The sequence below is a fragment of the Agelaius tricolor genome, unplaced genomic scaffold, assembly GCF_023055355.1.
Source record: "Agelaius tricolor isolate 1412-34295 unplaced genomic scaffold, bAgeTri1.0.p SCAF_12, whole genome shotgun sequence".
Lineage (NCBI taxonomy): Eukaryota > Metazoa > Chordata > Aves > Passeriformes > Icteridae > Agelaius > Agelaius tricolor.
The window spans coordinates 21982715-22006564 of record NW_027269272.1 but is presented as its reverse complement, the minus strand read 5'-3'; the positions used below and the strand labels follow the sequence as shown (position 1 = coordinate 22006564).

Here is a 23850-nt window from a genome sequence, read left to right as displayed (position 1 = left end):
CAAAATACACATTAAAAAAACCCTAAACGTGCTGCATTTCAAGTGTAATAGCTTGAAATGTTGATGAGTTGGGTGGGGACCTCCACAAAGATCCAAGCACTGTATCAGAGGCAAAGTAGTGGCCTCTCTCACTTCTCAGCTGTTCCTAATTAAGATGAGGTTTTTACTCTCTCTAAAGTTCATGCAAAACATTACACACATAGACACAATCCAATCAAATCTTACTTTTCCTTTTGCTTGGGCATCTTTTAAGTATGGGAGCTTGCACAAAAATAATGCAAAGGTCCAATTACTAAAATTTTTAAACAGAATCCAATTAAGCCTCAACATTTTGAGGCTATATTCCTCCAATTTCCAATTTGCAGAAAAAGAAGTGTGAACAGTGAACAACACTGAGATTTCCACAACAGTAATTGTCTTAAAGCACTTCAGCCCAAAAGTACTGTAAAAAAGGTTTTGGGAGGAAGAAGAAGACATGAGATCTAATCACATAAATCAAATAATTTAAAAAATATTAAATATAAAAAGCCAGATTATGTACAACTTCTCCAATGCCATGTAGTCACTGTGGACCTGATCCTTAACCCAACCAGTGACCTCAGGTCTTCAGGCAAAACCACAAGCTTGACTTGCAGGCTTGACTGTCTTAGTGCATGGCACATCCTCCAGACAGTGTATAAAGCACTTTGCTCTCACTGGCAAATAATAAATTAACCACAAACGCAAAATAAAAAAAAGTAAAAAAGCAAATTCATTAAATTGTGCAGTTCAGATGTAAAAAACATCTCAGAGATGCTCCTGACCCAAGCAGGCTCTTCACATGACCAAGGGTTACACTCCAGGCAGGTCTCAGCTTGCCTTTGCAACTGAATGCCTGATTTAACAGAGTTCCTGATTTTAAAAAAGTCCTCAGTGCATGGATTTGATGAGAGGAACACAAAGAATTCCTAATGTGCTCCAAGATTAAGACAGTTACAGCATTTGTCAGCATCTGGGCAAAAGACTTCTCAACCACAGGAAGAGCAAAGCCCTCATTTTGTTCTCAGGAGGACAAATACAGTTCCAGGGAAAGTGCCAGAAATCTCCACTTTAGTCTCATCTGAGAATGGTGGGGGTGGTTTGGGTGCTGTTTTAAAGGAAGCACTTCCTTCCCCTGTGCTTTCTTCCAGCACTGCCCGCAGGACCCGTGCTGCCACCACGGGCAGCAAATCCTCCCTGAACACTTCTCTGCGGCCAAATGCAGTGAAAGCCAACAATGAACTGAGAATTTATGTGCAAAAGGGACATCTGGCTCCAGGGGCTGGGGACAGAAGGGCGATTCAGCCCAGGAGGGAGCACCCCACAGCTGCCTGGGAAGGCAGGGCCGCCCATCTCCTCTCCCAGCCCCCACCGTGCAGCCTGTCTCAAACCACAGCCCGGCCAAAGCATCACCCACGTTCTCAGAGGAGCAGAAATGTTCCAAAACATTTTTAAAAAGGCAACGCCTGCCTAAAAGTGACAAGATGGATCCACACTGTAAAATAACTCTCCCCCGCTCTGCATATGCTACTGATCAAAATTGCCAAGTTATCCCAATCCTGCTTCTAGAACAAAAGATGACTCTTTTCCACACACAGCTCTTCACTGCATTGGAATTAAGCTCCACAGCCTGTCGCCTAAAGAAGCACTCTAAGGAATGCAGCTTCCTCAGCCTCAGCCTGAAGATTTCTTGCCATCCAGAGAGCAATGGCCAACCCCAATGGGCCCTTTGTCCCATGGAATAAGCAGTGCTCAACGCTGAGCTCTGCAATAGAGCACGCACAGTTTGTAAGTTTTTATACACAACATCCAGCTATGAGCTGCCCAACATCTCTACACAACGGAAATCCTGCAAAATAGAAGAATATCTAACAACAGCCAAAGTGGAAGAGAAGTGGCTGCTACAGAAACCCAAAGTTCAGTCTGTATTTTTGGCTTGTTTGAAAACCAGGTGTTCCTAGCTATCACTCTGGGCTCAGAAATGTCACCAAACTTGGCAGCTACTCAGTGCGTGCATCAGATTTTGCTGGTAACACAAAAGATGAAGTAACACAGTCATTATGCAGCCAAAAAAAGGGGAAATAAATTACCATCCCCAAGAGATGTCACAGCTGCAGCTGACAGGTGAGGACTTCTGAAGAAACATTCGAGGATGAATTTCTAAAGAAATATTTTTGCTTAAAATAGGCCTGAAGCTGGATTTGACATCTCTCCTCATTTCAAACAGTGTTGACTTGGGGAAATAAGCCAACTACCATCTTCCTTTGGAACTGACAAAACACTCACTCACCTCTCTGGGTATCCCACACACACAAACTCAACATCACTAATGTCCAGGGAAACTGTACAGAATAGAAACCTGAGACAAATCTGCACCCAGAACCACACACAAAGCCCAGACTGAAGGAGCAAATACAAATATGTTTGGATTCCAATTTTTTAAGTATTTAAAACTGTAATTTATCATCTTACAAAGTCTGCAGAATTACACAGAATCTCACTATATCATACATGTACAGCAGCTGTCTGGACTGAACCAGCTTGAGGAGGTTATCACTGTGCTACATCAGCAACCACTGAGTCATTCCTTTGGTTTAAATCATATTACATCTGTGTTGGAGAAATCAGCTAAGCCAAAATGCTCACAAAACAGCTGTAAAATGTTTCTTGCAGAAGCTGCATGTTTTCTTCCAATGAATTCAGCATTTGTAAAGGGAATATTCTTTAGACAATTAAGCAAAGTAATTTATACTTACTGTTCCATGGTAGTTCCTGTACATTGGCATTTTCAGGATATTTGTCAAGTAGTCCTCCAGCTGTTTCTACAATTAAAATGTTGAAACTTTAGATAGGATGCGGAGGTTTTTCTTGAAAATTCCTGTAATCCAACTGTCTGGCATTAGGAAGCAATCAAGAAATCAAACCCACTTTTCAGTTTGAGTGGATAAATAAATCCATTATAATGAGCTCACAGGATATCATGAACCATCATATTATGAACTCAACACCATAAACAGTTTGGTCATAAACAGGTTGTTTACTGTTCATAGTCCTGTGTTTGTACTTTCCACCTGCTCCGTGGCAGGGTCACTTTGGAGGTAAACTTTTGTGACTGAGCTAAAGTTTCAGAACAATTTTAAATACCAAATCAGTCCCCATTGTTTCTGACCCACAGGAATCAGCTTTGTGAGAAAACAGGCTCAGAGGCACTGAGAGAGCCTGTTTAACCAAAACAAAAGGTTCACAGGGTGAGTGACACAGGGACCACGCTGTCCTGTCCCAAGGACACAGAGCAGTGGCTGGGCCTGTCCTCCCAGCCACGAAGGGAGAAGAGAAGAAACCATTATGGTAGAAGTAATCTCTTACCATCCTCATGATAAAAGGGAAAAGAAAAAATTAGACTGTCTGGGCATGGGAAACTGGGCAGAGTCCTACAGGACACAAAGCAAACTGAAAGGAAACATGGGCTAAAAAAGTAAAAAGCATCTATACAACATCTATACAAGAACAGTTTTCTTCCTCTTTTAAACCCACATCTCTCTCCTCAAATTTCCCACACATCAGAGAAGCTGTGAACAGCAGGGTTTCTGCATGGCACAGCCACAAGACACAATCCTTTAATCCTCTGGGCCTTGAAGTTCCAATGGCACAAAGCCCAGGGAGGGAAGGAGGGAGCAAACAGCAGAAAGAGAACCATAAGCAGAGTCTGAACAAACATGGAGTTTTTAACTTGTGAGCAGCAAAGCTGCAATGAAGAGGTAGGAAGACATCCACCCTCTCCATGGAAGGGCCCATCTGTTAACATCTGATGAAGTTACACAGAACACGTGTGCCTGGGCTAAAATTACCCACTTCAGCATCAATAGCCTGGCTGCCATCTCCTCTTTCAGAGGGGGATGGCACTGAAATCTCTCCGATTTTGATGGCCACGGGGCTGCCTCCATCATGCAACTTGACTCTGAAAACTGCCTTGTCTATCTTTAAATCAGAGCAGGTGGGAGGAAGGGAACCACCACTCCCAGCATCACGGTGTTCCTCAACTGCAGAGGAAAGCTCTGCCCACATGAGCCCCAGGAGCAGCATCCTCATCATTGCACGGCAGAGAATTTGGCACTAAAGCTGGACTCGTCACAGCCAAACTTTGTCAAGAAAAATACTGTCATGATACCAAACAAAGGTTTTGATGGTGTGTGGCTTTGCAAGCAACCTGCCAGGCTTCTCTGCACCTCAGAGCACCCCTCTGGCCCCCAGAGTGAGGTGGGCACTTACCCTCCTGCTGGAGAAGTGCTCCTCCCGCACCGTGCTCTCTGCGGTGTGCGGCAGACTCGGCATCTGCCTCGGCTCTCCCCTTTTGATGGATTGTCTTCTCACTGTGTGACTGCAAGGAAAAACACACCCCAACATCAAGTCTCAGTGCTGCAAGTGTCTGTATGCCTCAATAAATAACCCTTCTGCTGTGATGCCTTTGTTTTTTCTATCTGAGAAGCCAGCGTGCTCTGAGTGTCTTAAAACCAAAACACAACACAGAAGTATCAGTTTGATTTGTGAGGGCCAGCTTTTGGTCTCATAAGGAAAAGGAGTCTACATTCTGTTTTTAGGGCATTATGTTCCTCCAGCTCTTAACCTCTCATAATTTTACCTTTCCTATCATGTTCCCAAGATTTCTCCACCTCAGAAGGCTCTCACTCACCTACATCACTTCTCTTCATACTTCTTCTCCTGTTCCTCTTATATTTCCAGCTATCCCAAGCACCAAGGCACCCCTGGCCAGGGACCCCCATGCCTCCCACATCCTGCCCACACTGTCAGAAAGCACAAAGCTCCAGCAATTTCCATTAGCATTATCATAACCCTTCCCCAAGTTCAAGGCAAATCCAGCTCAAAAGCTGATGACCCAGGAGACATCGTTTCCTGCGTCAGCAGAGAGATATTTGCATCACTTAGATTATGCCTGCTGAACACATAGATTAAATATTTTTATTATAGCTGCTAAATATTCATGGAGACTGAATTCTTCTGCCCTCTCCTCCTTACAGCACAGTAAATGGGACCAGTGAAGTCAAATAGAAAAGATATTAAAAGTTAATAGATCACATCTCCCAAAGCCCACCGTGTCCACAGGGATGCACACTCACCTCCTGGTGGGGATAGGGATGCGCACGAAGGCTTTGTACCTCAGCAGCTCCCTGTGAAACTCCTGGAAGTGCTTGAACTTCCTCTTCACATGCCAGACAAACTCTCCATGGGTCAGCTCGATGGTATAAACATTGGGGCTTGGTACCTGCAGGGGAGAACATCACCACATGGCATGCAAGTTTTGAAATAAGCCATTTTCCTGCAGCTGGCTCATCTGAAGAGCCTTTATTCAGCTTTACTTAAGGATTATTGTGTCTCACGATTTCTTGTTCTGCTTTATTAGGTTTTATAAATAGACAGATAACCTTCTCTACTAAGCATTTTCTGAGACACAGGCATTGCTGCTTCCTCAGCCCATGAACAAGCAAGCACAAAATTAAGGCACAAACAGCATTTTAAATACAGTTATACAGAAATCAAACAAAATCTCTGGAAGTTCTGACCTTCTTAGTGGAAGTAAAGCGTTCAACTTCCAGCACACGCACTCGGACAGGACATCCCGTGAGGTACGTCTGCGCACCCGGCTCTTTGAACCCATGGGTGTGGTAGATGGCAGAGAAGGGAATGCACACTGCAAGGACCACAAACCCCACAAATCTGTTAGCTCAACAGCCTTGTAACAGGGCATGAAAGGCAGCCAACAGCAATGCTTTAACATGGGAGCATTTATACAGCATTAATTCCAGCAAAAGAGAGCAATTTTTATTAAAGAGAGCTCAAAGACAAGGTTACACAGAAGGGACTTGATTTGAGAAGCTCAAGTATTAAGAGCCTCCAGGTTCTAAATCAGGGTCAATGCTGGGCTTGGTAAAAGCCTTAAGGCTGTAGCCTACCTGCCAAGAGATTGATAAAAGCCAGGCAGGACATGGTATGAGAACACAGGGGTGTCAACTCACCGGTGCCTTTGGGGTCGGTGAGCACCTCCGAGTCCACCTCCTCCCCCTCCACATGGAGCTCCCTGGTGTCCAGGCTCTCGATGATGTTGCTCATGTCTGCAGCGAGCTTCTTCAGCGTGGATGTGGCTGCATGGCTTTCTGCTCTCAGAGACATCTCAGGGGCCTGTGCTCGGGAGCCGCGGGGCTCTGCGGAGAGAGAGCAGAGCTGTCACCGCCTTCTCTGCATCACAGGGCTGAAGGAAAGCACTGGCAATGCATGGACACATCTTCCTTCCATCCCTTTACCCACATTCATCCCAACTATCCCACCCTACACACCCAATGGCAAATGTTCAGCTATAAAGCTACAAACCATGTCACTGTCTGGCCAAATCCCAGATTTAATTCACCCGATGCAGCGTTTCCCAGGTCAGGCTACACGAAGGAAAAGCTCACTCAGAAAACCAGTAGGAGTTTTTGCTATATGTTCTTCCTTTGAGTGAAGCAGTGCTAAAAACTCCAGGCATTATTAAGATTTCCTCTATTTCTATGCTCCTTACACAACTGCCTGTGGTGTCTGCATGCCTCATGCTCTCCCACAGCTCCATCCTCTCAGCAGGCTCCAAAGTTACCGCTCTAAAGGTTCCTCTCCAGGGTCAGGAGCATCCTGATCCCCACAGAAAGCCTGGGATCAACAAGCTGGACCCCACATCTTCTGTGCTCACCCCACCAACAGCCCAGGCAGCTGCAGGGGACCAGCCCACTTGTCCCTTAGTGATGGGGACACAGCCAGGGAAACAGCTGCAGCCCACTCAGGCAGTGGCACTCAGAGGTGTTTGGGCACTGGTGACTACAGCACTTCCCACCTTTATTCCCACCCATCTATTCCAGGAGCCTGAGTCACAAGAAAAATGGGGAAGGAAGAAGCAAAAATAATAAGGAAACAAAAGTAAATCAATATATGAGGCATGGCCACTGACACTAGCACAAGCCTTTTCTGCTCGTGAATATTTGCAAACCCTCTTCCTCCTCTAGGCTCTGCATCTCACCCTGGGGCTGTGGAGCTGGCTGCTGGTCCTTGCACACAACAGCCAGGCTCCAGCTCCTCCTGGGCATCACCCTGATGATGATAAAAAGTCCCTTCAATCTTTGTCCTGCTCTGTAATAAATGTCACAGCTACCCTGAAAAAATATGGATGGGACAAACTGGCAACATTTTACAGAAGCCAATACAAGGATACCCATTTATCCTTGTGGAAGCTCTTACATTGTGTTAAAGAATGATTTTTCCAAAAAGTGTGACATTTCTGATGTTAAGTTCTGCAAAGAACACTGTGCAATTATTCTTGTGTGAGCTCCACAAGAGCTGGGTATGCCGTAACTTGGAAATAATTTAACATTTTAATAAATCATGTGTTTAGCTGCTTTTGAAAGAACATTCTTTATTATTGTTTCCTCTTGAAACAAGTCCATTATTTCATTACTACACAAGGCTGATACCATGTATGCCTAAAAACATGCTAGAAGCAGCTGCCTTCAGAAAAAAAAAAAATCCATTTGCACACAGACTTGAATCAAGAAAAACTGGGTCAATCTCTTCTCCCATACCAAAGTAAATGTAGAAGCAACAGTTTCATCTTGGAGTGAGGGCTCCATGGGCCTGGGTAGCTCTGTCACCTTCCACCAGTAGCAGGGAAAGCCACCAGAGCACAGAAGACTTTAGGACCAGACCAGGGGTTTACTTGGCCCTCAGGCCACTTCAAGAGATCTGCATTAATAATTCAAATATAAACACACATGTGGGTACCTCCTCTCCCAGGGATACACTGAACTTTGGGGCAACATCCTGGTTTCAGCTGGGACAGAGTTAATTTTATTATTAGCTGGTACAGTGCTGTGTTTTGGATTTAGGACCAGAAGAATGTTGATAACACACTGATGTTTGAGTTGTTGCTAAGTTCTGCTTCCCCTAATTCAAGGACTTCCCAGTTTCCAAGGCTCAAACAATGAGGAGGTGCACAAAAAGCTGTGGGGCAGCATGGCCAGGAAAGCTGACCCAGACTGGCCAAAGGGAAATTCCATTCCATTCCACAGGACACCATTCCCAGGATATCAGCTGGGGAAATTGGCTGGGGGGTGCCAACTGCTGTATTATGCATCACTTGTTTCCATCAGTGTTATTCCCCTTTCATTACAATTATTACTATATTTTATTTTGTTTCAATTATCAAACTGTTCTCACCCCACTGATGTTACCCTACCCAGCTCGTGCACCCTCTGTGGTGCAGCAGGAATTTGGCACTGGCACTGTCCCACACCTCCCCTGTCACCACTTCATGGAAAGCCAGCTCTCCCTCTTGGAAGCTTTACACTTTCCCTACTCTAACAGTGTACTGCAGGGGACTTCAATTATTCAGAGAGCAGAAGGTACATTTTCATTTGTTTGGAGTGAAGTCATTCCACCTGATATAGACTGGCTTTGGATGTTTGATTTTCTCCCTGGAAAGCAGGCATACATAAACATCATACATTCCCAAGGGAGGCCATGCTGCCAGGCTTTCCCAAATAACCCTGGGGTGGCAGGAGGGAGCCCAGAGTCTCACTCTGCACTAATACCTACATTGAAATCCTATTTCCCACTCAGTACTTCATGCAAAGAATTTTTTTGTGTATTTCTAGCTGGAAATAAAGTAGCATCTTGCTTTGCATTTCTGTGTACATTCACATTTAGAAACAAAACAATTTTTTTCCTCCATCAGAAGATGCTTTTACTTCATGGAAATTTAATGCCCTTTCCAAAAGAAGTTTTCCATGGTCAAAAAGGACACAAGCCCAAACACACTCTGGACGTGCCATGCCAGCAATTACACTTGAAGGAAACCAGCAGACAAATACCACATCAGCAGGGCTGGAGGAAGAGCAACAGCGAGGAGACAACAGAGAGAGGAGATGCTCATCTCCCTTCTCCTCCTCCTCCTCCTCTCCTCCCCACTGTGCCAGGTACAGCTGGGTTCTTTGTCAGATTAATTGACACAGTTGGTTAATGGATAAACAATTAACCAGTGTATGCAGCGATTATTTCCAAGGGACCGCAGCAGGGCTCCATAACTCGGGATTTTTTATTATTTTTTTTTTTAAGCTAAAGCTGTTTTCACAGCTGGCACAGACAAATCCTGCAATAAAGCAGGGTCCAAACTCAGATGGACCTGAGTCAGTCCCAGCAGCAAGATTTGCCCCATAGAGATTAGAGCTGAATTTTGGGGTTGAGAAGGAAAACGTGACCTGCCCGTGGTCCTGTCAGCAGCCCCACGAGCCTGGGCAGGGTCCATCCTCCCTGTCACAGCTGGCTGCTGCAGAGCCACAGGACAAAGGGCAAACCCAACACTGGGCAGGGCAGATGGCACTGGGGTCAGCTGGAAAAGACTGGACATAGCACACCCCTCTGAAAGCTTGGCCAAATTGCTTTACAGGGCTCTGCTCCACAAGAGCTATTTTAACTCTTGGGCAGAGTTTCCATGTGGACACTCTGCATTCCCATGGGCAAGCTGAGGTTAAAATGCCTGGGTTAATCTGCAACAGGCTGGGTGCAAAAACAGGCACCACATATGGATATCCAGGATTTTACCACAAACCAGGCAGGCTACACCAAGAAGGCCCTGTCTGTCCAGTGCCACTCACTGCTGACAGACTAGAGAAGGGAATTATAAACCTCTGACACCAAACTCAAGTGATACCAGCAAATTGCAGCAGACTGCAAATAACAGGGTGAAACTTCTGAGAAATAAGTGCTGCATTTCAGCATTCAGCTCTTGCCATTCAAGATAGAAAATAAGCAGCATGTTTTTTAAAGGAAAATAAACCCAAAGAACCAAAAGAGAAAAACCAGGATCTGACTGAGTCAAGAACCGGCGATCCGAACAAACACAACATCTGTGCCAAGATGAACAAACAGGACTATTGCCTGTGAGCCAGGAAGGAAGAGATGATGCAGAACACAGGAAAACTCAGGCCTAAAGCATTTGACCTGTGAGAACAGTGTCAATCCTGAGAGAAGGCAGAGAACTGTGACAGCAGACTGCAACCCTGCAGAAGGTTGCTGTGAGCAGGGTGGACAAGGGAGAAGTGTTCTGAATTAGAATCACAGAATGGTTTAAATTGGAAAGGACCTTAAAGATCATCCAGTTCTAACCCCCAGCCCCAGGGACATCTTCCACTATCCCAGGTTCCTCCAAGCCCCTTCCAACCTAGCCTTGAACATTTCCAGGGATGGGGCATCCACAGCTTCTCTGGACAACCAATGACTCAGCAACCTCAAAGGCAGGAATTTGTTCCTAATATCTAACCTAAATCCACTCTCAGTGTAACTGCTGGTTTGAAGCAGAGATCAGGGAGAAAGCCCTAATGGCAAAGGCAGGGCACTGCCTGAGGAGGGATTTGCAGAGCCCCCAGGGTTTGGAGGAGGAAGGGGAACAGCTGCACCCCAGCACCTCCACCCCAAACCTGCTGCTGGGGCAGGCAGGAGCTGGAGTGGCAGCCTGTGTTTGAACAGAGGGAAGGTGCTGCTCCAGCTTCATCCGGCTCCAGCTCTGCCTGGGCAAAGGCAGCAGGAGGGAAAACACAATGAAAAGACTCAGCAGTAAAGGAGAACCTTGGAAAGAATGAACAGACAAGGAAAAAAAAAAGGAGATGATTAAAAACTGGAAGATTTTTACATACTACAAACCCTATAAACCTTACAAACCCTATAAAGACAGCTGACACTGCCTTTTGTCCAGCTCAATTCTCATATTAATTACTTCCTCTTGAAGCACCAATTAAATTCTCTGCCTTCTGTCCCAGACTGTCCCCACAGCACACAGGCCCCAAACCTCCTGAACTAATAGAATATATACACTGGAAATAGTGACTTCACCAAGAATCAGCCAAGATTTCAACTGCAGGAACAATGACTAAAAAAACAGAAATTAACTATATTAATCCCTGAGCCCTTGTGAATATACTGCAAACCTGTAGCTCCATCCTGCAACTTTGCAAGCCCAATATCTACTTGCTCTTTGCCATTTTGGTTATGCTTTAACCCCAAGTTATTACTTCAGGGATCATATGACCATCTCAGCCTTCACTAAAGAAAATTTTTTTCTACTTGTTGCACAGGACAACAAAAGCACAACTTTAAAGGCATGGAAACTGGAAGGCAGAAAATACATATTTTTGTAAATATTCATGAACAGTTCTGTGTTTTGAAGACACTGACGTCCTGATGTGAAAATATATGCAGCTGGTAATAGCACAGACTACCTAAAACTTGGTCAGCCTAAGTTTATTCTGTATCGTGGCAGATCTGAAACAAGCTCAGACAATCACAGATTCTTGATGATATTCTGATGCTGCAAAGTACCACAAAGAGCTATGAAACCCAGAAAAATTTAATTTGGAAAAAAATGGTAAGCAGAGAAGAGAAAATACATCCAGGAAAAACAGACATTTCCTGCTAATGCCTCCCAGGGTTTGATGCTCTGCATCAACTCTTATCCCTACGGTGAGAAACACTACAGTCCCTGAAAATGATCTCATTCCTGTTCTCATGACATCTCTCCCAGTACAGTGACCTTTTGGCAAGGGCTGTGACAAGTGACCTCTGTTCCCATACTTGGTTTTCTCCTGCAGGCAGCACCCACGGTGGAACACACAAAAACCTCCCAGGCTGCCTGGAGCAGAACAGACAGGCCCAGGCCAAAACAGAGCAGTGGAATGGGGTCATTAAACAGAAAACAAACAAACAAACAAACAAAACAAAGCCCAAAGAATCGGAGCCATGAATTCTCTCTCTCTCCTCCTGCTGCTGCCAGGAGCCTGGGTGCAATAGGGGCACCAAGAGCCCAAATGAAATTCCAAGGAATTCCCATGCACAATAACCTCAACAGCTTTTTGCTCTGTCTAGTGGTGATGACTCTTTTGCATGTAAATATTTCCTAATTCTTCCCATTTTAAACCTAAAATTAGCTTTGGATCACTCCGTGTTGGAGAAATACTCTCATCTGATAAAAGCCATTTCTGAGGAGTTATTTGCCTCCCCCAGGAGAAGCTGGGCTTGTCAGCACCCCAGGTTTATGCCCTGGCACACCTTCCTTCACAGCCCTGGGCAGGGGTCAGCCCTCCACCACAGTTAGGAAGTGTTCCCTGTGCTCAGGATCCCTGCCAGTACCTGCAAAGAGCATCCTGCTTTTCCAGCCCAGGAAAATCCCCATATTCACACCAAGCAAAATAGATACACACTGATTTTATCTTCCCCTCGATATTTAATCAAAAACCCAGGGCTCTTGTAGGTAGCATGTTACATTTTCTAACTATGAAACTAAAAGACAAAAGAGTTGAAAAATGCTCAGCAATGCCTTAACCCTGTTCTTCAGCTCAGTACATGGAAAACACACAACCAGAGGAGCCAACAGCCAGCAACAGCAAATGCAGACGCCTCCTGAAAATCTGCCCTTCTGGATGCTCATACTGCAGGGGTAGTGCAAAAGGATTAGGGTTTGTTTTTTAAAACACACAAAACAGCCCTTGAATAAGAACCAAAGCATTGCTCCTACCCTGGAAAGATCTGGAGTCCAAGAAGTTAAAAATCCAGATCAACAATAGACACATTGAAACATCATCCAGACCTAATTTGCTTATCTTTAGCCCAATCCTGATAAAACCAAAATGTTTTAAAATACTGTTTCCAAAACAATTATTCCCACAAAGTGCCCCCATTTAATAGCAACACCTCTAAAAGCAGGAACCAATTAGTGCTTCCTGCAGCACAGCTCCCTGGCTCTGCATTATTGATTTCCACAGTCCTTGCCACGTGAGGCTTATTGCCAAGCCACCAGCCTGCCCACAGGAGCAGCAAAGTAAGAGGAATCCACACAGCCTGTTTGTAACAGGGCACAGGATGCTTCAAGGCTGGAAACAACAGGTTCATCTTTGCAAGTCCCTGCTGCACTATCCACACTGGGCAGAGCCTGTTCTGCCCCTGGACAGGGCTCTGCAGCATCCATCCCACATTTCTCCCACTTGTGGGAGAAAAGGACACAGAAAAGCCAGGCAGATCAAGGGAAAGGATGAGGTGAGGCACTGGTGAGTAACCCACAGCTTCAGCCAGAAAGCCCCTCCGTGCTGGTTTGTCCCCACACCCAGGCCCAGCCTAAGTGTCAGGCACCTCCCAAGGACTCATTTCATTTGCTTTACAGAACAGTAGAGGGAAAACATAAACATCCTTGGATGGGCAGCACCTGATCTCATGCTGATGCACTGGCTGCTCTGGCTGCATCTCCCCCTGCTCAGCAGCACCATCCCTGCTCCCTGGGCTGCCACAGGAAGTGCAGCCTCCCCAGGAAGCCAATCATTAGGTATTTAATGGTAATTAAGGCTGGCCCTACACATACTAATGCATCACCTTGTTTTGGATTCCTCAGGCATGGACAAGAGTGTTTAAACACAGCACTCACACCTCAGGCTGTGCATCCTTCAGGAGTCACCACCAGCCCTGCATTCCCTGATGTGGTCCATGGGAAACACCCTGCAGCCCTAAACCCAGGAACACTGCACACAACACCCCTGAAAACCAGGACAGGGGATGCCCAGAGCCTTTGGAACCTGGTTACTCACCCCCAGAGACAAACTAGCACTATAGCTGCAGGCAGACAAAGGGAACCAGGTGACAGCACCCTGGGGATCAGCTCCATCTCAGCATCCCCAAACCACACATCCAAGATGCAACAGAGTGGTCAGTAGAATCCTGGGCTGATGCAAAAGAGGGGATTGGAAAACTGCCTGCTGCAAAGAGCAAACAGCAGGAAGGCCAAAGCATACAGCACTTCTGGGTGCTGAGAGACACACGGAGTTTGGCACAAGACAGAGCTCACAAAAGCTTTATATAAAATCCTAAAAGCAAGGAGCTAGCCAAAGTGATGGTGTAATGCACAGGACTCTTAGAGTGACCATCTCCATGAGGATCAGGGACAGCAGGGACCACCACAGTGTTCACAGGATGACACGCATGGCTGCAGCTCTTATCTACAGCTGAACACATCACACAAATACAGCAGCTATTTTTGCTACCTAAATGTATAGATATCTACAGGGCTGATGTCCTGGACATCACTCAACACTATTCTGGTATCTCCCAGTGCCACGTGTGCTCCAGCAAGTGCCACCTGCCAAGCCACATTTCCGCAGGGAATTCCGGCAGCTCGGAGACAAGCGGGCATGCTGGCAGGCAGCCCAACACCTCCCTCCCTCCCTCCCTCAGTGGGGCTAGGTGGCAGCTGATAAATGCAAACACAGACCTTCACATATCTCCTACCAGCCAAGCTAATTCCAGGCAAAGCACTGCAGCCTGTGCTTGGGAAGGATTCGGCAACTGCAGCAGGGATCTCAGCCCTGCACAGGCACTGGCTCCTGGCAGCAGCTCTGGATCACAGCAAAGAGCACAGGTACGTGTCAGGAGGTCAATGTCCCCGTTCCTGCTGCCACCCTGCTGCTGATTGAACTGTTCTCATTAAGTGGGAACACGACTTTTCTTTTTCCTTCTGCTTTTTTCCATGTGAAACCACAGAGAGGTGATTTTGTTGACCTTTTTTGTGACCTGCTCAAAGAAACGAGGAATTCCTGCGGGTATCACAGCAACAAGGAGTAGCAGATTTAGACTGTATATTTTTACTAATAGTTTAACTAAAAGTTTAACACTTCAATAAAATGCTGTTTCTATTGTCTTGACTTTTGGGAGTTTGCTTGCCCTAATGGAACTTTTAAAATCATTTCCATTTAAAAAGAACCAAACAGTTGGCAGGAGCAGAGGGCCACGATGGAGGAGGAAAGCAACCCTCCCACTAAACAGTCCTACTGTTGTTAGTGTGGTCCCCACTACAGCACAGAACTCAAATGTTCCCACGTGAGCAGCCAAGTCCAACTCCCTCCCCTGCCTGGAGAATGCAAGGCACAGGCTCATCTCCCAGGGTGGCTTCCCCAAAACACCCCCAGCTTGGAGGACAGCCACTGCAGGGTGACCACCACCACCAGTTGTACTGATGCTCCTGTCCCTCTTGGAGGCAGCTCCAAGTGCAGGGTGCAGGGCTGGGACTCACATGCAGGTGCACACAGGTGCCTGCACGGTGCCATCCCACGCTGATCCTTCCTGGCAGCATTAATCAACCCTGTGAGTGCTCAGGCTGAACACGAAGCTCTGCCAAGCTTTTGCTGACTGTGCACACACTGCCAGAAGTGTACTTTGGTAACCCAAAGCACGGGATCACCTCTGGTTAATGGGTGTGAGAGGAACAGCAGCACCTCGGGGTCACCAGGCTGTCCCAGCAAGGGGATGTCCCAGCTCCTCTCTCTGCTCCTCAGCCAGAACCCTGCTGCTTCCCCATCCCCTGCACCACCCTGAAAGCACTGTCATGCCGGAGCCACAAGTGCAAAGCCCCATGATGCAGACCCCAAAACACTCCTGTACTCCTGCCTGCAAACCTGGGCTCAGCACCTTTCCAAACTGGAGCTCCCTAGTGATTTTTAATGTTTTATTTAGCAATGCTTTTAAATGTGTTTGATGCATTCTGGCTGATAAGCTCCACAAGAATTTGATGTCTCTGTCCTCATTTGACTTCAGTTATTTTCCAGTCTACTCTTAAAGCTGCAGTGCTCAGTGGCTCCCACCATCAAGCTGGGACACCCAACACTAAAGGCTGCTGTACAATCAGGCATCATTCCCAAAACAACAGCAACAGCAGGTGACAGAGGTGACAACAGGAGGGTGCATGTGTGCTCCTGATCCACATTTCCAATAACAGCTGCTTTTCCTCAGAACAGCCAGCACCCACACGAGGAGCAGACATCAGCCCTCAGCCTCCCTTTCACACCCAGAAATCTCCAACCAGTCCCCAAACAGCTTTATCAGTGGATTTAGGATAACACTAAGGTCTTGCAAGAACTGCAGTTTCCTTCTCTGTGGCCAGCTAAGAAAAATATTTGTGAATGTCTTGTTTACAAGAAGAAAACAGTTGGCTTGGGGAAGTCCCAGAGGTAACTGTAAGAGAATTACACTAAGCTCAGAGGGCAGAGGTGATGCTGTCCCCAAGACCACACAGAGGGCTCCAGGTGGCTTTGCAAAGCAGCCTCTCCCACGGACACCCTACATAACAGCACCCAGGACACAGGGTACTCTAGCTAGTGAAAAGTTAATTTTTCTATACCTTGAAGTGTTTGATTCATTATCAGAATTAAGGATGAGTAATTACAGTAATTGGGTTCTGATTTCTCAAACAATTCTGGAATGATGGCTGAGGTTTCAAACTGAGATCAAATCCAGGCAAATTTAATAAGAAATTGTCTGTTATGAAGCAGTAACTTGCAAGAACAGAATAGCTCCCTTATGTTTCTTTCTTAAATACAACTAAACACCTGCAAATATATGCAAAATATCTCATTTACATACATTGACAATACTGACAGCTTGCTTAGAACAAAATAGATGCTGTGGACAAATTTTTTTTAGCCACTTTCCTAGAGGGGAGAAGCAAAGCCTCAAAATCAAGCCTGCACAGGAGCCCACTGATTGCAGGAGGGAAAGATGAGGCTCATGTCAGAGCTCAAATGGAGCCTCAGCCGCCTCCTCTCTCCTCTCCCCCACCCAGACCTCCAGTATCTTACAAGCAACACCGGTGTCTGGCCAAGGCAGACACTCTGCAGTTCATTTTCCTTTTGTTGAAACTTCTTTACAGTATTTTTCCCACAAATTCCTAGAGGAAATCAGAGCATTAATATTATGACTTACAAGCTTAACCCTCCAGACCTCAGCACATAATGAGGCAAAAATTAAAGACTATTTTTCCTTCAGCTGCCATGACCTTCTGGAGCAGCACTGCCCAGAAAAGTGTTTGCAGAGAGTTTTCTGCATGTACAAAAAAAAAAGCTGTTTGGCAGGAAGAAGTGCAATAGTTTTGGGAGAGAAGTAAAAAAGGCTAAACAGGCTCAGACAGCAGTTCCCATCTTGCCAGTTCTTTCTCCTGGTGAACAAAATGGCTCACTTGCCATAACTGCTGCCAAAACTCTGCAGGATCAGGTCTAACCACAGAGATTTCAAAGCCACCATGAGTCATCTACTATTCTTTCTTGGTAAGACTTAACACTGGGTGGGACACACACACACCAAAAAAAAATCAATTTGCAGGAAACCTCAGTCATGGAAAAATATACTTCAGAATATCTCACAGGGACTACATAAATAGCAAAAGAGAAATGAGAAAACAAAGTACTTCTTTCTGAAAAGACTATGATGCGCTGTCTGCTCTCCAAATGGTTTCAGTAGCCTTTCAGCTGTGACAGAGAAAGGACAGCTGAGCTTCCTAGAAGACCCCAGCAGCCACAAGTGCTTCCCAGTGCACCCCAGAGAACCACAAATAAGGCAGATTTGTGTTCTTCATATGAAGTCAACTGCATCTTGTAGCTGCATCTTACCTGAACTGAAAGAGAAAATACAAGTGCAAACCACCCAATTGCTCCCCCTCTTGTGTATCACATTCAAAGCTGGTTGGGAGTCAGAACACTAACTTTTTAAATAAAGAAAAGCCCCAACAGCAGGGTTGGCTTTAGCCAGGTACTGGGGTGCAGTTACAAGGTCCTGCCACGGCCACAACACCTCAGCTACTGAAAGTGTTGGAAAGGTGCAGTTAATTACTCTTGCTGGTTTATTTTCCCCCTGCCTGAGGGCTTCCTGGAGGCTTCAAGCAGGAGCCAGCCCTGCTGATGGTGAGAGAAGGCTCATCTGACTCAAATGCAGCCCAGTGAGTACTGTGCTCACCAGTGGGTGTTTTCTGGGTGGGACAGAGACAGGCAGGAAGAACAAGAAATTAGTATTTCTGATTAATAAAATCCTGCCAGAAGTCTGGCTGGTAGAATGGGAGAAGTTTCTAGGAAGTGGTTCAGTGATGAGTGAGTGCCAGTGGCGAGGAAGAGCCCCAGGACACGGCACTGGCAGATCCTGGAGGGAAAAAAGAAGCAGGTTCTTGCATGGCCAGACAAGCAGAAACTGCAACTGGCTCTGAATCAGCCACTTGCACAGGCTGGGACAGAGGCTGTCAGAGCACTGCTCTGTGGGACATTGTCTGCCTGGCACTGCCTTTTGTCTCTGTGCTCTGGAACACTTGCCCAGAGAAGAGAGGACCCTCTGTGTCAGGACCACCTTCCCCAGCCCTGGGGAAGAAGATGTAAAGTGCCCCCAGCTCACTGGGATCTTGCTGCCAGGGTTTATCAGTAGGTTTATCTTATTTCTCCCAAAAAAGAGCCCTCATGTGAAGGCTGCACACAAGGGCTCGCTGCACCAGCAGAAAGAAAAACATAAGACAGGAATCGGGCCCACTCACAGCCTGACCTGAAAAATGCAATCCAGGAAATACAGTTTCATTCTTTCTTCACCAGCAGGTGTAAGCCAGGAAAATAGATCTCAACACCATGAATATTCTGAATACTTGCAGCTGTCAGTATAGTGTGCACAGGACTCCCCCACCCAGATAGAAAAGAATCCTTCTGTCAAGGAAATCTGCCAATACTGATGAGGATTCTCATGCTCAGCCCCACAGCTCCTCTCCCAAAGACTTTCCATGGGTGAACAGTGGAGGGCTGCTCTTTCTCTTCTGAAAAACAGGCACCCTACCACTATTCACGTTTTTATTACACCTGCCCTTGTATTACAGCCTTTCTCCCTAAATACTGAGTTCCTTAGGGCAGAAGATCATTTATTTTATCTATTCCTCCTCTGCCATAGAAAACAGGACAGAGGAGGAAGGGACAATGCTATTGCAATAAGGTAAATAATGCAAACTGGCTACTTTGCTGTCAAATCCAACTGGAGGTGTAGCACCATTTTATTTGATGGAGCTCAATGTGGTCCACTCTGTGTCCCCAGGGAGCAAAAGGGAAGATTTAAGGGCAAACAAATCACAGAAAACCAAAGAGCACAAAGAGTATGAACACCACACACAGCCAACACCAGTTTCAGTGCAGACTTGGCACAGATGGGCACACCCTGAGTGCCAGGGTTTATTCCCACCCAGCCCTTTGCTCAGACACTTTTACTGGCATCCAAGCACGCACAGGAGCCCAGTAAGACTCTGTCAGGTAATTACCTCGATATTAAAGCCCACATTTTGTTTTGGCAACAAGGCCTGGGCAGGCTGTCACCCTTGCTGAGCTGATACCACACTCACTGCAGCAGCAGATCCTCTGGCACTTGCCCCATCCCCTTTCCCTGACCCATTTTCAGCAAGATTGCCCTGACCTGCATCTAATTAGACCCATGCAAGCCACAAGTGTTTTTAAATAGAAGGTTTTATTCTCTGAGACAAAACTGGCCTCCCTTCTGGGGTGTGTGGCTTCCTCCCTGCCTGGTGCCATCCCAGCTCCTTTGGGATCCCAGCTCTCCAGTGTGGGAGCAGCAGCCACCAGACGGCTTCTCCCCCTCTCCCCACACCAGCAGATGGGTGCCTGGGGGCTGGAGCTGTCTGACAGACACAAGCCCCACTCCCACTTTGTTATGTAAACCCCCAGGTTTCGGTGTTGATCTGCTTGAAGGATTCAGAAATCACTAAATGCCACCACAGCGTGTGGGCTCCAGGAGCGAGGGATGTGCAAAGTGCTCGGGGCAGTGGTGATGGCACACGATGCTCCCACTGCTACTGCGTGGAAACAGAGAAAACTCTGGATTCCAAAGACAAAAATATATATAAATATAAAATTCACGATCTTCAAAACCACACATCACTCCTGTTTGTTCCCCCCTAGCACAGGAGCCAGGGTATGGGGGAGTGTCCCTCACAAGGACCATGATGCTATGGTCACCCTGTGTTCAAGCAGGTGAGGGAGCAACATGGCAAATATTTTTAAATAAAACCTGGCAAATGGAGCTTTTTCCATCAGTCCCTCCACCACTTTCTGCCTTCCAGGGTGTTTGCACATGCAGACCTGGTATGTACACGTATCAGATGATCACAAGTCCATGGAAGTGAGGGACAGGGCAGGTGCACCTGGCTAAATATCTGTTAGAAACTTAATTATATATCTAAAACAAACAATAAATTGAATTGACACTATATATCTATCTCTATCCTGCAGCTCAGCAGAGCTGAAGTCTGGCCCTGCATTGGGGGGTGCAGAGAAGCTAGGCTGCACACACATCCCACCTCTAAGTGGGCAGAAGCACAGCAAAAAAAACCCCAAAAAAAACCCCAAAAAACAAACAAAAACAAAAAAAAAAAAACCAAAAAAACCAAAAACCAACCCAAAAAACCCCAAAAAAGGCTGGCCAAGGTTTTGTGAAGGGAAAGAAAAAAAGACAAAGCCGCAACTCCTGTCAGGCAAATGATCATGACCAAATCTCAGTCCCTGCAGGAGCTTCCAGGGTACAGGGCATGTGAGAGCAAGTTCAAAACACATCATCAAATAATTGCCAGTCAGACAATAGGAGGAAAAGGCATGTAGAGGTTTGCTCTCACCCTCCTCCTTCCTCACCCTTAGCCAAGGCCAGGTGCTGACATCAGACACTCCAGAAGAAAATCAAATTGCTTTTTCAGCTCTGCTGTACACAGATTTAGGGCCATTAGCCAATGCTGATTCTCACTAAAGCAATATTATTATTATTATTATTATTATTATTTTAAATCACTTGCTGCAAAATAGCTGTTCCAAAATGAAATTTAGGAACCACCTGTTTGCAGCAAAGGCATCAGAAAGGTGCTGCTCCTCATGGACCATGATGCAAAACCCCAGCAATTTCAGTCCCTGAGTTTCCCCTTTGATGTATTCACAGGGTACAGACAGAGAGAAGATAAAGCCTACAAGCCTCTATGAACATTAGCAGCTGCTATCTCCCTTATTATGCCATTTCAAGGAATAACACTTGTGGTAGTGCCAGCATTTAAGTGCATTCCCCTGAAATTTCTTTCCCTGAAGGTTTGATAACCTGATTTAAATCCATTTTCAGAGAAGGAATAACTGTAAAATCCAAGTTCAGCTGGCTGAAATTTCACCTAATCATGTAAGAGATTTCTCAAATCACTGCTGGAGATAGAACCTACTCCCTTAAAACATCTCCACCACAGACACACCTGCAGACTAAAGAGCACTTCCTAATTTACAGGAATAACAACGTCAAAACGGCACAACCCTTTACACTTTGTTACTATAAAGAGTAATAAGAATTTCTAGGAGAGCCATGAGATTATAGCCTGCTTTGTGAAAGATTAATTTCACCAGCAATGATCATCTACCTAGTACTTATAATTTCATTCACACACGTGAAACAGCATCTTCAGCAGTTCAAAGAACATGCAATTCTGATACCAGCACACTGGTATCAGCTGTGAGAGCTCAGGAGACACCTGTCAACAACAGCATTTTCTGGGGGGAGTTCAAGCCTCTCAAAATAAGAAGAGCATCATGGCCTCCAGGAAAATTGAAGTTATTAAATCTTTTCTAGGAAGACCAGAGCCTCAACACTAATTTTCAATAATCCTGAAAAGGATGATGTTATATGTATCAAGATAAAACTAAAAATGCAAATGAGTTTGTAAGTGAGTTTTCAATCTTTTCTACTTAGGAAAGTTAAATCTTGGCAAAACCAAATTCAATCGCTGTACCTCTCAATAAGGTTTCATTCAATCGGCTGAAACAGAGTCTACAGCAATCTCTGTAAATATCAACAGGTCTTTTCAGAGGGATCTGACCTTGGCCCTGTCCCACAGGGAGCTCTGACCAAGCCTGGGGCTGGCCTCTTCTCCAGAAGGAAGGGCAGATGCAGGGCTCAGTATCCCAGGCAGCAAACCTGGCACCGAGATGGGCGATGGGGACACCGTGGGATGTCACCCACGTGCTGCACCCCCAGGCCTGGGAGAGGCCAGACACACCCTCCCACTGCAAAAAATCTGATTTTACAGGCTTGGTGCTACCTCATGGCAGAAGGACACGAGGAAGGGCCTCTTTCAGCTGCAGGCAAGGGCAGGTGCACAGGGGGGACTGTTGGGGGGAACTCTGCAGCAACCCCCGGAGCCCGGATCGGGGATCCCAGCATCGCTGGAGGGTGCTCAGCATCACAGGGTAACAGTGACCCTGAGAAAAGGGCTCTGAAGCAGCGAAGGAAGGGGAGCCCACAGACTCAAACTCACAGCTTTCCAACTTCTGGCTAAGCTGGGCAGGATTTGGCCATGAGACCCAAGTCACAGGGCTAACACTCCTGTGAGCATCATGAGGTGGTTGGAAAGTTCCCTGGTTACCTGCGAGCCTCTGGCATGAGCTCACACTTATCAAATGGTAGAGACAGTACGGGAGGGAAAACACGAATTCTTGAGTGACTAAAAGACACTCGAAAGAGAGCTCCCACCCCTCGAGCTGCAAACACAGGCAGCTCGAAACAACACCGTAGGCAAACAGGGAGCTTTTGTCCCAGCAGCCACACCGGCCTCGCCGTGACATCCACACTTACCATCTTGCACCATTGCCAAAGCAACACAGCTTCACCCACCCAGTCCAGCTGCCAGTGCCTGACCCCAGACAGCCTCACTGGAGAGGCACCGAGCAGATTTACAGAAAGGAGGGATGTGGGGAGCACCAGACCTGGGCACACAATGGGCATTGTCCGTCTGTGTGCAGAGAGCCTGGTCAGCCCGGGGAGCGCTTCCAAAGCCAACGGAGCTGCACTGACTTGAACCACGGTCCAGCTCGGACCAGAGGCACCTTGGGGCTGAAGATTTCTAGAGAGCATCATGCCAAATAAAGAAAACCAGCAACAGGCAGAAAAGGCTTTCACTGCAAGAAACCCAACCAGCAGCTCGGCAGAACGGGTTGTGTCAGCACCTTTAGTAACTCAGGGTTTTCCCATAACCCAAGAACGGAGGGTGCGGAAGGGACGTGGCAGGGTCACGGCTTCATCAGTGCCGGGGCCACTGAAGTTCACCACACCGCCAGGCTTCCCAAGCCAGCCGCCCGCGCTGACACAGGGCAGGACCGCAGCGACCCAAACCCACCCATTTCACTGCACGAAAAACGCGTAAACCATCCCGAGTGTGTCCGACAGGCGACAAACACCTCCCCGCAGCAGTCTGCCCAGCAAAGAGCCCTGGCAGGACATTCACTTGAAAACAGACCCTGAAATCACCGCAGTGCCCCGGGCCGGGCGCCCGCTCCGGGGCAGCCCCGCGGCCGCGCTCGCCCGCACCCACCTCCGGCCCCCGCGGCCACGGGTGCCCCATGGTGCCGTCAGAGCCAGCCGGGAGCCGTCAGAGCCAGCCGGGAGCCGTCCCTCTCGCGGGGCACCAGCAGCGGAGAAGCCGCCCCGATCAGCCCAAGGAACCTCCTTACACCGGCCCCTCCCGCGGCTCCTGGGCGCGCTGCCCAGGCCCGGCCCCCGGGCCCGCCCCGCGCCCGCCCCCGCTGAGGGCACCGCGGCCGCCCCCCGGACCGGGACACGGCCCAGAGGGAGGGACGGGCACCCCCGACCCGCCCCGGCTGGGCATGAGGAGCCCAGGGAGGCGCAGAGTGAGCTAAGGGGAGTAACTCGGTTATTTCAGCCCAACTTTGCCGCATGTGGAGGGGATTCGAGGTTGCTGCGCGCTCTGAGTGCCGCTTCCACAGGGAGCACGGTTCTCCCCTTCGTGGCCGGACACTCCAGGAGGGAGAAGTCAGGGTTCCCCACCGTCACCAAGAAACTGTGTTTGGCCCGGGAAACAGATTGAAAAAGCCTATACAAATTAACAATTATTAATTGCACATGCGTTTTTTGTTTTGTTTTGTT

General features: G+C 47.2%; 1 protein-coding gene across 2 annotated transcripts in view; it reads right to left on the bottom strand.

Moving 5' to 3' along the window:
• Nucleotides 1-23450, bottom strand: part of PLD1 (phospholipase D1) — a 62937-nt gene extending 39487 nt beyond the window's left edge. For both annotated transcript variants that reach the window (XM_071438068.1, XM_071438069.1), the window contains exons 1-6: nt 23279-23450; nt 6051-6236; nt 5598-5725; nt 5154-5299; nt 4288-4396; nt 2775-2840 (exon numbers count right to left, since the gene is read on the bottom strand). In XM_071438068.1, coding sequence (XP_071294169.1) covers nt 2775-2840; nt 4288-4396; nt 5154-5299; nt 5598-5725; nt 6051-6204 — 603 coding nt within the window. In that variant the 5' untranslated portion in view covers nt 6205-6236; nt 23279-23450. The remainder of the gene's footprint in view (nt 1-2774; nt 2841-4287; nt 4397-5153; nt 5300-5597; nt 5726-6050; nt 6237-23278) is intronic.
• Nucleotides 23451-23850: the final 400 nt, after the last annotated feature.